General features: G+C 37.5%; 1 protein-coding gene across 33 annotated transcripts in view; it reads right to left on the reverse strand.

Moving 5' to 3' along the window:
* The window catches only part of PTPRD (protein tyrosine phosphatase receptor type D), a 397,759-nt gene that overhangs the window by 89,071 nt on the left and 292,067 nt on the right, over positions 1-16,621 (reverse strand). For 14 of the 33 annotated variants that reach the window (XM_051642269.1, XM_051642268.1, XM_051642257.1 and 11 more), the window contains 3 exons: positions 13,201-13,361; positions 4,636-4,650; positions 2,865-2,977 (listed from right to left, as the gene is read on the reverse strand). In XM_051642269.1, coding sequence (XP_051498229.1) covers positions 2,865-2,977; positions 4,636-4,650; positions 13,201-13,361 — 289 coding nt within the window. The remainder of the gene's footprint in view (positions 1-2,864; positions 2,978-4,635; positions 4,651-13,200; positions 13,362-16,621) is intronic. The other 19 variants (XM_051642270.1, XM_051642264.1, XM_051642262.1 and 16 more) reach the window with 2 other exon arrangements.

Raw genomic sequence — 16,621 nt, forward strand, 5'->3', positions numbered from 1 at the left:
CTCCCAGTGAAAACTGGCACTCTGTACATGCCAACGTAATTCAAAATTTTCTTCTCCAACACTTCTTCACATTATGATTTAATTATAAACTCCCTCCCTTCCCCCTCCCCCCTTCTTCCCGCTTGTAGCAACTGGTGTGCCTGGAAAGTTCCAAGCAAACTGTGGAATTTTTCATAACATAAAGGAATAAAATATTAAAATAACAATTATGTCAAATCACCTATCCTGATGAAGTGGTTCACTGATTGTTAAAGTACTTTTGCCATTTTGTCATTTATTTTATTTCTAGGTGAGGTTCAGAGTAACATCTTACAAAGTACATAAGGCCATTGTATGAGGGTGACTGCAGATTTCTCAGTAAAGGAAACTAAACACCTAACCGCATCAGGCCAAATCCTTCTGTCAGCTGCCTGCTTTGCCCCAGCAGTAACCTACTGCCTATTTCTGCTAGCTGGTGAAAAAAAACCACACAGTTGAGAGTGAAAGAACAGCAATACTGGTACTCTGAATGTACAGCCTTCTGTAGTGCCTCTACATTTGTCTTGAAAAGGTTTATATTTCATGTTATTGAATCATGTGTTACTGTGTGGAGACGGATAAACACTCCAGCAGGATCTAAATATCTATGTTAAATTCAGCCAGATTTTAATGAAATGGTAGCCCTAATTGAATTTAGTGTGATTCAAGTGAGGTTCTGCCTTAACTAACATAAGAAATGCACCTCAACTTCACTGGGGCTAAGATTACATATTACGAACGAGGTAATTAGCAAGTGTTACACAGCAAGACAATTCTGGAGTAGGAATTAGCTCATTGATATTTGGTTGCATGCTGAGTAACACAATAGTCTGACTGGTGCCTAAGGGTTTTAGGTGGTACAATAGCAGGAAAAAATATTGTAAATTGATTTCTGTACCATATTTATTATTAATAATTTTAATCCTCCATTTTGTGAAAAGGTTTACACCAAAGAAAAAGACCTCATAGTAGAAATGGACAGCAGATGTTCCGCTCAACTAGCTAAACAGAAAACTGAAAACTTTCCAGATAAACTATAGCACTGCAAGGAAAGGCAGACTTCAACTCCTCTCCAGTTCTTTTCAGATCAGTGAGTTATGGTGTCTACAAGTGCTGCAAATTCTGCTAGTTCTTAATAACTTTACATTCTAAGTGTAACTGTAGAATTTATTACAATAAATTCATTCTATCTGTAAAGTTGTTAAGACCTGGTTGTACTTTTTTTTCTACCCATATTTTATTTTAATTTATGACAAATACTAAATGGGTAGGTAAGAATCCAAATCTATACATGGACAGCAAAAAATCATGCTTATCTCATTCTTAAGCCATCCACTCTACTCAGTATTTATCCATACAGAAATAACAACCTGTTTTAGGCATAACCTAAACTGTAAGAACTGTAACTTTCTTGTTTCAAAGTCTTATATGTATAGCTCTAATTCTGTAACAACCTTGAAAAATGTGCATGAAAGTGCTGGTTAACATAAAAACTCCTTGCTCAGTAAGGATGAGTCTGTATTAATACTGGAGTCTCAGAAACACAACTGTGAATCAAAACCTGTCAATCGTTTTCATATACTGTACTTAGGTTCATATTGTAGAGAGGTCCTAAAGCATGTCAACAAGATTCCCATATTCAGCTGAAACTAAAACAGAAGATGTACTGCTAAATATAAGCCAGCTGCTAAGGAGCATTTGGTGTACTGGAACAAAATAAGAAAAAAAAAAAAGAAAAAAAAAAGATAGGGTAAAACTCAAGCCTCCAGACTGCTCCCTTTCTGTGTTACACACATTACAGGATGGATGTTGGGTTTTTACCCCCAAATTCATTGCTCTTCAGGTACACTCATCCTGGGGCAGCACTATCTTCATATACTCACTGTTCAGAAGATCAGAAATGAGATTTGCAGGTTCAGTTTACCCTTTGGTAATATTTTGTATGTCTATAGCTAATCTGTCAACATCTCACATACTTAATTTCCTGTCTTTATGAGCTTGAATTAATTATAATTTGTAGTTATTATAAAAAAATTTACAAACAGAAGGATCAGGAAGATTTGGTACATAAATAGTATCAGATCACAACTGTACGCAATAATACTGTAGTAGAATAAAAGTCTATTGGAATACATAATGATCAAAGTAAAGCCAATTTTATTTTATTTTTTTAAATTGACTCATTAAAAAGTGATAAAAAGCCAATAATATTTTAAGTATTTGTCTCCTGATGTTTATGGAATATCAAACCAAACAGCTTTAACAAAACAATGCTTAATAAATAACTTAAGTAAACAAGTAAATTTGGAGTATATTGCTTCTACCTTCAGATCTACCAACATGGTAATATCCTCCTTGAACCTAACATAGTAGTTTGCTTTCAAAAGACAAGATAACTTATCTCGGTATTTCTTTTCCTTATTGTACATTCACAATGTAGTGAAATTCCAGTGAGGTTAAAGGATTACCTGATAGTGTAGAAGATAAGAGGGAAATTTATTTACAAACAAAAACTGTAAGAATATAATTAATAAACATAGGGATTTACATTTCCCAATATTTTCTAGCATTGCTAAGTTTAATTTGGAATTTTAGCACATAATACACATCCATAAAACATATGTGACTTTTAGATCTTCTTTACAGAACTTACACTTTTTTTAAAAATGAAGGATTCCTCCTTTAATAAAGAAATTAGAGAGCTATTTCCAAAAATAATGAAGAAATACACTGCAAAAACTCATAAGCAATATAGTTTTCTAAATTATCAACCCTTCTGTTCTGTAATGGCACCACTAATCAGTTTGTGATGTCAGAGCTATCAGTGAGGTATCATTGTTGCTTACCCGGAGTCTGAAAATTAAGGCGTCGCAGCTCCACTGGGTCTGTGGGATGGTGAGAGGGGACCTCCTTGCTGTTAGGTATGCTGCTCTTTCTAGAATCAGATTCAGCCCTCTTCCTGCATGGGGAAGGTGAATACATGTAAACATAAGACTGAGGTGTTAGCTTGAGAAATAAAGGTGCCCAAGTATTTAATAATTGTATTCTAATATTCTTATATTTCTAAACTAGTATTTTATCCAGTGCAAAAGGTAAAATAATTATGCAGGGTGGGTACAGCAGCTACAATTTGCAATGACAAAGTGACTATAAATACAGCAATGTGAGAGGGAAAATAACTGCATTATGCCCCCCTTCTCATCATTTTGGGCACTTGAGTAGTTAACTATTATAATATGTAACATGAAACTTACAAAATGGATCACTATCTCTATTTTAAAAGCTAGCTAGCTTCATTAAAAAGAGGTCAACTTTTGAGCATGCAATTAAAAAAAAACGACACGCCAACTTATTATCATTAAATATTTCATATATTATATGCATAGCTCTGCAATGCTTATAAAAAATAACTTGCATTTTTAATTTTTTTTCAATACAACAGGGAACAGTAGAGAAGGCACCTATCCCAGTTTACATCTATTCCTTTCACTTTCCAGGAAGGAAGAACCTGCTCTGCTGCCTCTTGTCTCAGTAAGAGCTGCACTGCACAATTTTCATGCAGGACCGGGGAGAGAATCCCAAACTTGTGTATGCTTCCCATTCTCTAGAGAGAAGCAGAATACATGTGTTCTGTGTCTGACTGTTCTGATAAAATGGATTCCTGTCATTTCAGAGTATAAACTTCTGTTGCAAAACATGAAGACCTATGTTACATGAATATCTACCACTCTGTATTTTCATTCAGGAACCTGGAAATGCAATGCTTTAACTTGAAGTGGAATTCTTCTTCACTAGTCTGCTTTGAGTTCCTGAATAAAAATGCAAACTGGCTGATATTTTTCCTGTAAAACAAAACTAAGATAGAAACAATGAAAAGAGCTGCTTTGCAAACCCAAACAAGATTATTTTAAGGTGTATGAAGCAAAATCTTTTTCGTATGTCCAATATTTGCTCTAATATATTACTATTTTGGTAGGTTTTTTTTCAAATTGACTCACAATATGACACACACACAGACACACAGACACCCACACACACAGACACACACACACGGAGGACTGACTTTGGGTTTCCCTCCTCCCTTTGGTTGTTAACCCTCTCCCTTAAAAGCATGGGACCTTTTGCATTGCCTCCCTAAAGGACACTTTCTCACTACATACATATTTATATCCCTGGTAGCCATTTCCTAAACATCATCCCTTGGTTTGTGTTAACCCTTAATAAACCGATTAGTTTGTGGAGTAAACCTTGGCTTTAGAGGCAATTTCTGAGCGTGGTGGGGTGGGGGTGCTTTCTAACTACCACCCTGAAATATGGTCCCATGGTGGCCGTTCCTCCACGAGAGGCAGCGCCGTGTGTGACCCTCGGTCTTATTCACAAACCCTTCCACATCGGGAGGGGGAGTCACAAAATTATCCTGACAGCCGGTAGCCGCCCGGTACCGGCCTGCGACAACAGGACAAAGGAATGGTTTATTATTTATTACTCTCAGGATGTTTCTGACTTTTTTGTATGTTTCCAGTCTATACAATATATCACAATTCTATCAGATTAAGCAATGGCTTTGAGACTTCTCCTTTTCTGGATTAAACAGAGTGATTACTTTTCACTTCTCACCTGTCAGGTTTACTGCTCCATTTTAATGCAGCAAAGAGGGGAGAAAAGGTGAAATGTTAGTTGACCAGCAGCAAACAGTGTAACAACAAGAGGTGAAAGAAATGCTGACTTAAAGATGCAGAACTAAAGTAAATTAAGAAATAACAGTTCATTAAATTATTTAATGCTTAGAATAAATAAATACAAGGTTAAGTACAAAGAGAATCCTCTGCTGAAAAAAACAGTATTTTTTTAGACATTATTTGCCACCTCAAATTTTAGCCAGTGAGATAATGGTTAATGGGTGTTTGTTTGAGCTGTCAAAGTAATGTTACCATAAAACTGATAAATGATATCTCACTAAGATGTAGATCCCTGTTGCATCCTAGAAAGAAGAAAGATGAGAGGAAGGAGGAAAGAAAACATAAAAGTGGAGAGCAGAGGACAAAGAAGGAGAGAAAGGGAATAGAAGAGAAAGGAAAGTGAAGAACAAGGTTAAATACATGAGATACATAAGAGGTGTAGTAAATAATAATAAAAACAAAAACAAAACAAACACCAAAAAAGACCAACCCCTCCCCCAACAAACAAACAAACAAACAAACAAACCAAACCAAAACCAACAACCCCCACCCAAAAAAAAACCCAAAACGACCCAAACAACAAAAGAAAACTTTGAAAAATATTTACAAAGCCAAGTAATAAAATAGCAATAAATTTTTCACAGTAGTCTGGAAAGTAAGGTAAAACAGAGTCTTTCTCCAACAAATTATTACCTACATTTTTTCATTTAATCATAGAATGATAGAATGGTTAAGGTTGGAAGGGACTTGAAAGATCATCAGGTTCAAACCTCCCTGCTATGAGCAGGGACACCTCTCACTAGAACTAGTTGCACAAAGCCTCATCCAGCATGGCCTTAAACACCTCCAGGGAGGGGTCTTCCACAACCTCCCTAAGCAACCTTTTCCTGCTACCCTCATGGTGAAGAATTTCAGTTTAAAACCATTCCCCCTTGTCTTATCACTGCACTCTCTGGTGAAAAGCCCCTCCCCAGCTTTCCTATATGCCACTTGAAGTACTGGAAAGCTGCTGTAAGGTCTGGAGCCTTCTCTTCTCCAGGCTGAACAGCCCCAACTCCCTCAGCCTGTCTTCATAGCAGAGGTGCTCCAGCCCTTTCATAGAATCATAGAATCATAGAATCCTAGGGGTTGGAAGGGACCTCGAAAGATCATCTAGTCCAACCTTTCATCATCTTTGTGGCCCATCTCTGGACCCTCTTCAACAGCTCCATGTCTTTCCTGTGATGAGGGCTCCAGAGCTGTACACAGTTGTCCTGGTTTGAGCCAGGATGAAGCCAGTTTTTCTTTTCCTGATTCCTTTTTTTTATTTCAGTGAGCTTTCTTCAACTAGCAACTGCGTCTTCTGCTAGGCTGATAAGACACTGGAATGTTTTTATAATTGCTGGGCCCTTAAGGTCGTGCCTTTGCTCTGCTGGCTCAGACACTGCAGGGGGATCTGTGGCCCCCCGTGGGAGGCTGGGTTAGACGAACAGCAAAACTGGCCAGAGATATTCCATTCCATATATCTACGTAGGCTCGGGGAAGGTCGGAGATGACAGAAGAAAACTTACTTCCTGCCTGCTTCGCTCTCTCGCTGCTTCACTTCGCCTCTCTGTCTGCCTTCCTTCTTCTCTCTCTTTCTTTTGTTCGTGGCCGGCGTCTGGGAAAACACCATCTGTCCATCATCGTCGACCCATCGACCTCAAGCCCTCCTGACCCTCGTAACTCTCTGCCTTTCTCCAGGAGCAGTTTTGGGATTCCTCGGAATTGTCTCGTCTGAGGGAAGTGCTGTGGGAGTTGCTGGGGGTGGGGGGAGGCGAGAGGCTTCTACCCACACCTTTGTGTAATCACATATATATATACACATATACACTCTTATATCACATATTAGTATTCTAAATAAAGCTGCATGGTTCAGTTTTCAATCTAGCCAAGTCTCTCTCTTTTTTTTCTCTCTCTCCTTCCCTGCCTGGGTGGGAGGGGGAGGGGATCGAGAGCATTGCTGTCAAACTGAGTCAAACGTTGACAACAGTACTCCAGGTGTGGCCTCAACAGAGTAGAGGGTCAGAATCACATCCTTCACCCTGCTGGCCACACTTCTGATTCAGCCCAGGATGTGGTTGGCTCTCTGGGCTCCAGCACACACGGGCGGCTCATGTTGAGCTTCTCATCTACTACCACCCTCAAGTCTTTCTCCTCAGGACTACTCATAATCCATTCTCCTCCCAGCCTGTATTTATGTCTGGGGTTGCACTGACCCAGGTGCAGGACCTTGCACTTGGCCTTGTTGAACTTCATAAGGCTGGCACTGGCCCACCTCTCCAGCCTCTCAAGGCCCCTCTGGATGGCGTCCCTTCCCTCTAGGGTGTCAACCACACCACACAGCTTGGTATTTCCAGCAATCTTGAAGATGATACACTCAATCTCACTGTCCATACCTCCAACAAAGATGTTAAACAGCACTGGTCCCAATACTGACCCCTGAGGGACACCTTTTGTCACTTGTCTCCACTTAGACACTGAGCCATTGACCACAACTCTCTGGGTGCTGCCATCCAGCCAATTACTTAACCACTGAGTGTTTATCTGTCAAATCCATGTATTGTCAGTTTGGAGACCAGGATGTCTTGTGGGACAGTGTCAAATGCCTTGCAGAAATCCAGGTAGATGACAGCAGTTTCTCTGCCATTACCCACCATCTCTGTAGCCTTATCATAAAAGGCCACCAAATAGGTCAGGCCTGATTTGCCCTTAGTGAAACCATGTTGGCTGTTGCCTATCACCTCCTTATTTTCCATGTGCCTTAGCAATTTTTCCAGGAGGATCTGTTCTATGATTTGCCAGGCACAGAGGTGAGACTGACCGGCCTGTAGTTCCCTGGGTCTTCCTTTCTCTCTTTTTAAAAAACAGCCTTTTTTCCAGTCAGCGGGAACCTCAAAAGCCACCATGACCTCTCAAATATGAGGGACAGAGACTTAGCAACTGCATCTGCCAGCTCCCTCAGGATCTGTGGATGGTCACCATCAGGTCCCATAGACATGTGCATCTTCAGGTTTTTTAGATGGTCACAAACCTGTTCTTCCCCTACAGTGAGGGATGCTTCATTCTTCCAGTCCCTGCTTTCACCTGTTGTAGCCTTTGCAATGAGGATTTAGAAAGAATGTCACATACTTGGATTCTACAGTGATGTACATAGATCTGTAGGGATCTATAAAGATCAGCTAAACAGAGAGAAACAATATATATATATTTTCCACCAACAGGTTCTAATCTACAGAGACTGTAGACACAATGTTTGTCTACCTTTTGGTCTGTCTGTTGATCATAACAAATACGAGTTCAACAAACTTTTAATAGCCTGGAGTCTGCAAAAAACTGACTGCTCACATGTTATGGAAAAGTCTTCACAGAACCTGTCATCATCACTTACAATCCCCTCTTTTTCAATTTCTGTGTTGTTGTTTTTTTAACATCTGTCAAAAACAGATGGAAACATGTTCCTTGGAAACATGTTCCTTCTTTAGCTCAAGATCCAGAAGGTGGCCAGCAGGTCAACAGAGCTGCTTCTGCCCCTCTACTACACTCTGGTGAGACCCTACTTGGAGTAATGTGTCCAGCTCTGGGGTCCCTAAGTACAGGAAAGACATGGATGTGTTGGAGCAGGTCCAGAAGAGGGCCACAACAATTATCAGAGGTCTGGAACACCTCTTCTATAAGGAAAGGCTGAGAGAGTTGGGGCTGTTTAGCCTGGGGAAGGGAAACCTTATTGCTGCTTTTCAATACTTAAATGAGGCTTAAAAGAAAGACAGGGACAGACTTTTTAGCAGAGCCTGCAGAGAAGGGATTTTTTACAGTGAAGGTGGTGAAACACTGGAACAGGATGCCCAGAACAGTGGTACATGCCTCATCCCTGGAAACATACAAGGTCAAGTAGGATGGAGCTCTGAGCAAGCTGACAGAGTTGAAGATATCCCTGCTGACTGCTAGGGGCTTGGACTAAATTAACTTTAAATGTCCCTTCCAACCCAAACTATTCTTTTATGATTCTGTGATTCAGAGTGACAAACTGCACTACGTTCAACAGATTATAGGCTCCTGTCTTCTGAACTAAAAAATACACTGCACTTTGCAAGAACAAACAAGACAAAGTATGTCAATATGGCTTTCATTTCTTTTCCCTACAAATGGAATCCCACTCCACAAACAAACCTGACTCCAGAAAAATCTAGGATGAGGAACATTTTGCTCTTCAACACCAAAAGGCTGAAATTAGAAAATCGTGATTTTTGAAAAAAAAAAGCAGTAATTGCCACCTAAATTAATATATTGCAAAAAAATAAAGAGGGGATGAAAATATGCTTAATGGGGACATGTACTCTCTTTGTAATTGTTGAGTTTTTGAGGTACAATGAACAATTTCTAGAGCTCTTTAATAATCACTAACTGGCTTCCTAACCATCTAAATCCTGTGTAATTGAATGTGTATCACACACTCAAAAGCAAGTCAAAAGGATTTACTGGAAGTTAGTCTAAACTGTAGGTTGCAGTGGGGTAGTGCTTTATAAAAAACACCATGATATATAAACTGTGAGTCAAACTGCCCTCACAATTGTTAGGCATTGACTCTAGAGGAGAGTTAGCCTGTACTATCTCTATATCTAGGTAATTGTTTGCCTTTGTTTGAAATTTTGGATATAAATCTCACTATGCTGTATATTTTGTATATTTTACTCCATGCTTAAACTAGCAAAAAAATTATTTTCTTGACAGCAAGAATATACAAAAAAAGAGTGATGTTTACTTAACTTATTTGGATCCCTACATTTGTTTGTCTAGATTTAAGTCCAATAGATTAAATATCTGCTCCAAAAAACTGTCTCCCTTCCCTGTGACTGCAGAATGGTATCACTTCTGCAATGACAGAGTACAGTGAACACTGGCCAAGTCAGTTCTGTTTGCCAGGATATCAGCTTCAGAAAGACAGGAAATTCAATTGCAACTCAAGTAAAAAAAAAAATTCCTGTGAGGATAGTTGGACACTGTAACAGGTTGCCCAGGGAGGTGGTGGACTTTCCATTCTTGGATATACTGAAACTTGCCTGGACACGTCCTGGTTTGAGTTAGGACAGAACTAATTTTCTTTTTAGTAATTTTTCTTTTCAGCTAAGTCTCTGCTAAGTAACAGCACTTTCCAAAATTAACATCATGTTTTTCAGTCAGTGTCTGCTTCTTGGACTCAGTCCTAATAGTTACAGGTGGAGAATGTTATGCAGAAAGGCTCTTATACTTATTCCTGTAGAAAACAAAGTCACTCTTGTTTTGCTAAACTTCCTGTGTGCTGGAAATGAAAGGGAGGAAAAGGAGTCATATTTGCAACCCTTCTATGGTGAGAAGTGGATGGGACACATGACTCAAAATTGACCAAAGTATCCCATCCCATAAGTCTCATACTTGGTATAAAGCTGATGGATAATGAAGATCAAGTTTGTTCATCTGCCTCTCATCCCAATCCGTGCATTCCTGAATCTGTGCATTCCTGCATGTGTGCATTCTTCCATCCTGCTTCTACCTGCTACTGACTCCAGGAGTCCAGTCTGGGACCTTCCCAAGGCTGTCCCGCAGCCTCAGTGGTGATGTGAGCATTACTGAGGGGGAAGTACAGATTTTTGTACTGTTTGTTTGTTTGTTTGTTCCCCCCCATTATTACTATTTCATAAAAGCTATTTAGTTTCAAACTCATAAGTTTGTCTCCTTTATTCTCTTCCCTTTCCCTTACTGGGAAGGGAGAGGGGTTAATAAAGAGCATCTGTCATTTGTTCAATTGCCAGCCCAGTGTTAAACCTTGACAACATGTCTCTGAGCAATCTGCTGTAGCTGGCCATGCTCTGAGTGTGGTTGGAATGGGACAATCTCCAGAGCTGTGATCCTATGATTCTGTGAATCTGTGAGCTCTTCTGCACGCAGTACATGAATCAACCTCAATTGTCTTGGATATTTTAGTATATCTGATGACAACAAAAGGTACTCTTCAGTATTCTCCCCATTTTTCCACTGTTAAGTACTAAGCTGTAATAACCTTTCGGCTAAACTCTAGTATATGATCCAAAAATCGTTCCATGCAGTATCTTTGCTTTCAGATTTTAAGATCAGTAATACAGATGCAATAACCTTTATACAAACTACCAACAAATAATAAAGGGGTTGATGCACTCCTAGTCTTTGTAAGAGTTAAATATGCTTCACACAAACCCATGCAACTTATCCATACTATCTGTGATAGTATCTTTTGAAAAAAAGATTCTTTTAGAAACTGCAATCATCCTTTCTCTATGACTTAAATAAAAATGTAAATGTAGTATTGTAAATCATGAGATTAGCAGTTCGAGTCTGTTCATAAAGGCTTTTATGGACAAAGGGAATTAAGCATAGTTGATAATTGTTTGAGTTACTGCCCTTCACACCTTGTTTTTTCTCTCCCTGTCAGAGTTATACTCCAATATCTTCCAGAAATAATACTTCTAAAATTTCCTGTATCCATGAAAACTTGTTTTCCTATTTTTTATTGCATATTTTTATCATGTCCAACTCCTGTAGCCACAGTAATTCCCATCAACTGAATTAAGTTAGAAATTGAATTTCACTGTTTTCTTAAAGCATTATGTTTAATATGCCTACTGTCTTGTATAGTTATTGCTGTCCCGCAGACACTGAAGCTATCAAATTCTAGTTGCTAGTTTGCATCCAGGTTGCATATTCTGGAAAAAAAATATCCAATTATAGAGTACTTTTTTTACAGGAATGAAAAGTTCACAGAGGACCATAGACTGGTAAAACTACAATAATAATTTCTCATTTATAATTTTCCAAATCAGTGCAGTTTAACAATTTAGAACTTATAGCTGAAAATAGAAAAATAAATGAATACACATGAACATTTTCTTGATCAGTGTCAGTACCAGTACTAAATAACAAATGGAGAATGTGTCCCTTGTTTTCAGTGAACAGCAATCTCTTCACATTACTGATGAAAACTTTTACATGCTCATTTGAAATATGCTTAAAATTTTTTTGGTAATAGAAGTGAAGATTGTTATTATGGTTCCATAAATGTAATAAATATTTCCGGAAGCATTTACACATCTGCTTTATATGCCATTATTGGGATTTGTTTTGTGATGTCAAAGAAGTTTTACTTTAAATACTCCAAAAGAAACAGAAGAATAGGGTATTTTGCTTTTGGCACATCTCTAAAGACTAGTTTTAAAAGTGACAGACAGACACAAACAGAGGTTCACTAGTTACTAATCAATTAGATTGACTGAGACAGTAACACTAATAGAAACCTTCAGCAGACATAATATCTGCAAGCCATAGACCATGTACTATAGTGCTGTATGATTAGAGCCCTAAAAAACAATCTATAAATGTATATCTATTTGGAATGCAAACCTAAGGTTAACTCTGGACTTGTTTTTAACTGCTGAAAAGAGAATTATCTTTCTAAAACCTGAAGCCATCTCTCTACATGTAACCTCACAGGTACTTGACTGGAGACACTTAAGGTGAGAAGAGCACACAGGGTAGCAGAATTTAAATATTTAAATGCAAGTGACAGCATCATAACCATTAGTTTTAAAAGACATACTCTATTTAGTGAAATTATGCCTAATATGTGTCCCTCAACAAGGTCACAGCATCTTTATAGTATTCCCCTATTATAATTTATAAATATATTTAAAAAAACATTAGAAACAAAATCTAAGCATTAAAATAAATTTTATGGGTTTGATAATTTTGTTTTGCTTTAGTATCTTGACCCTGTAAACTCATTTATGCTGTAAAAGGCATCGTGTATGTATGTATAAATTAAGGCATGATACACAGTTTTCATCTAGTATGTTGTAAGGCAGAGGAAAGTCCTTTGTGTAAAAGCAAATCTACAACTGTGTCACAGACACAGAAAGAAGAAAAGTGAATTTTGATCTTATGGAAAGATTAGCATAAAACAGCTACTGATGTTTCTTTAATCTCTCAGTTCAGAGCTTCAAATTCTTGTAGTTACACTGCTAAAATAAGGCCAGCTGTCAAAAGTAAAAACTCAAAATACTTGAGTGGAGTTTAAAATCACATTTAACATCAAGCTGCATGTAACCCCTAACGTATTACTATTACATATCTAAAAATAAGTTTTAAAAGTGAAAGGCGTGAATTCCATACATATTTCTACGCAAGCATGTATTTCCTTCACAAATGTATGCAAAGTGGAAAAAGCATTTAAATGCATAAATTTTAATAGAGTGCCATCAGCAGAAAAATGTACCCTCATACCCGTAAATATTGCAAAATTTTGAGTCAATATATTAAAAATTCTGCAGTGTTCTGGAAACCATTAATAAATATGGAAATATTGCAAGGCGATGACAGTTAATACAGTAGTACCAAAATCGGTATGGAACAGTATTATAAAATGGCCTCTATATCAGAAAGTTAAACACCTGACAAGAAAACTAATTTGTAAACTTACCTTTTATAAAGAAGTATAGCAATGACAATACAGATGATAAAAACCACTGCAAGAACTGGTCCAACAACCCAAATCAAGCCTTCTTCCTCATCTGTAATTGGTTGGGGATCAAGATCCATCGACACAACAGGATCTGAATATGGGCTGGTTGCATACATGGTCTACATTAAAAAAGTAAATCTTACTTAATGATGGAGTACATTTAAAATATTAACTATCTTAGATCTAAAATAAATTTACAAAAGATAATGATACAATGGAAATGGCAACGTGAAAATGCTATTTTTTCTTCAAATCAGGCAGTATATAAACTTTCAGACTGAATGATGTGATGTTACTATTATCTTTATTTCGTGCTTCACATATTAGCAGACACATGAGGTAATGCAGTCCTTCATAGAACACTTTGCAACTTAAGCAATGAATGAGAAAATGAAATATTAGAAAACTGAGGAATATAACCCATCAGCTACTAATTTTTTGGTTTTGGTTTTTCTTCATATTGGCATAACACTACTTCTTCCTGCAAGATATGAAAGAGTGCTTCTGAAAGAATGAGAGTAACACGGGGGGTTGAATGTACAAGGTTACTAGAAAAGTGTCCTATGGTCATAATACGATGATTTTTTACCAGAAAAAAACTGTTTGACCAACAGTGTTCTTATAGAAGACAGAAACATCTTATATTTAAGACTGGAAAACAGGGGAAGTCACAGTAGAAATCAGAGAAGCTAAATATTCAAAATCTTTATTAGGGATGGAACCAGAATTATGAATCAACAGAGGCCACTGAAAATCTTTGTCTTACTGAACGGTGTAAAACCAACTGGCCTAGGATAAGACCTGTGAATAGAAAACAGTAACTTTTTTTTTTTTTACTTTTTTTTTTTTTTAAATTCTGATCTGTCCTGAGATTTTTGATCTATGGCTGAGTGAAGAGTTACAAACAGGAATGGGTGTGGAGCCAGCCTGTTAAAATTGGACTACGTAAAGGATTCTGAGCTACAGTAAAGTGGACAATGGTTTGCACTTCTATCTTGTCTTTGCTGAACTGTGTCTTCACTGTCACTAAACTAAGACTTGAATTACATCTCTTGGAAAGGACTTAAAAACTTTATTCAAATCAGGAATGCCAGCTAAGAGATAGTAAGAAAACCAGGAGAAGATATTAGCTTTCATGTATCATGTTGGCACTGTATTCTGAAAGATGCCCAAAGCCAGGACAAGTGTTATCAAAGGAGGTGTGCTTTTTTACACTGTCTTTGGCCTTGTTTTGGCCTCTTGGGCTACAACAATGTGTTTAACATTAGAGAAAGGACTAGGACTGGCAAAGCTGAGGCACTTACACTAGCTGGTACTAAGCTAGTATCCATGCCAATGATGGCCAGTCATGTTATGCTCAACTAAACCTGGCATCAAATGTTTGGAAGTCTGCAACTGCTGTTTAGAAACTTGGGAGTCTCTATGTTCCGTTCCTGAAACACCTGAGCTCACTGAGGTTTGTTTTTTTTTCTTATCTTCAATCTTCTTAAAAGATAGAAAAAAAGCCCATTACTACAGTAAGAAACTCTTTGAATTTAGCTTCTTCCTTTGGAGCAGGCAGAAAAATTGCCTGGAAAGGGATACAGAGAGATACTGAGGGAACAGTAGAAGCACTTTCTACCTGTTCTCCAAAAAATCAGATTTTACTTCTAATTTTCACCTACATGTATTAATGACTAATATAAACTGATATACTATTTTGCCAAATTTACTTATTGGGTTTTTTCACTCTTCCTTTTGCTAACATGCTTAATATATGTATAGAGTTTAACCATAAGTTCTCTCATCTTTCACTTTACTAAGTTAAATAAATTCAGACCCCCCCATGTCCTCTTGTAAAACACATTCTCCCGATTGACAGTGAAATTGTGTGAAAGGAGAAACCTTAAGTAAAAAAGTATTTTGAATATCAGGAAAAACATCCTTCACAAGTTAGAACTCATACAGCAGTAAGATGCATAGCCTTGGAAGAAAACCAGCTATATTGAGAGTAGATACACTGGACCACTGGTAGTTGAGTTTCACTCACCCTTATAAATTATTCACTCTCTGTGACTACCTCATGCTACTTAATCACATAAATGTTTCAGATGGCATGATAAACCCAATATTGATCATATTCCAGTTTAGTAATGTCTTTTGAAATCTTCAATAGTAAGCCCCTGGATATATTTTGCAGTACCAGCATTTTCAGCTGTATATTTACAGCCCTATCCCTGTTTTTTCATCCTGATTTCTCCCTAGAAAAGTTATAACCTTGGGGTTATATGAAATGACCAATGCCTTAATTAATAAAGAAAAATAAATAAGAAATGGTACTTTGTATTGAAAAGATCTGTTTTAGTGCAGGCAATTTCTGACACAATTTTTAGGCCACCAACTTTATAGGCAAAAGCTGCCTGCTTTCTCCAGCTTGAACCTTTCTGGTGCAGCACCTTCAGAACTCTCTGTCCATACAGCAATCATCAAGAAGTGAAAAGGAAATTTTATGTTAGAGCTTACAGGAGGCATTTTTTTATTTTCAAATGAACCTATGCATCTAAAAGTATTAAAAATGATACTGCTTCCTCATCATGTTTAAGTAGGCAAAATCTGTAGCCATCAATAATGCAATTCTCAAGTTACACACTGGAAGCATTTGACTAGAATTCAGATTATTGTAGCAGTAGTTTCAAGTGGCTGAGCCAGCAAATGTATTTGTCAGGTTTAGGCACCAATTAGAAAGACACTGTATCAAAAATAGTATGTTAAAATGTTAATGTGCATCTCAGCTTCTTTCAACAGTTCTATTTCTTCTTCTTCTTTTTTTAATTTTTTTTTAATTTTTTTTTTTTCTATATATTACATGCAGTAGATTAACTCAAGCATAAAGGGACGTAACTACAAGATGAACTACATAAAGAGGAACCACAGCTCATTAGCTCACCTCAGGAATCTACATTATTGTTAAATTATTTTCTAAATTTCTAACAGTTCACTAAAGAGGTTAGCTGTGCATGTCTCTGACTTAAGAGATCCTTCCAAGAATCCTGCACATCCAACACCACTATTCAATGGTAGTATTAAGGCAAGAAAGGAACTTCTAAAATATGTTGAGAAAGATTCTGCTGCAAAGTTCATGTCTCACAACCTGTGTCAATGGTCCCAAACAGCAGAACATACAATTTGTGAAAGACTACAAAACAACTAATAAAAGGTGATCCTTAGGTTTCAGTTATACAGAGCAGCAACACATAAAGATGCACGCAAAGTAGAAAAGTTAAAGGAATTAACTGGAACTAAGCAAGGATACACTTGCTTTAGAGATGCTCTGGAATATGTTGTAAAGCGAACAGCCTCTGGCAAGTGGAACAAGCATTGAAAAAATGTTTTCATGATT

Source organism: Apus apus, chromosome Z (genome assembly GCF_020740795.1).
Source record: "Apus apus isolate bApuApu2 chromosome Z, bApuApu2.pri.cur, whole genome shotgun sequence".
NCBI classification, from domain to species: Eukaryota; Metazoa; Chordata; class Aves; order Apodiformes; family Apodidae; genus Apus; species Apus apus.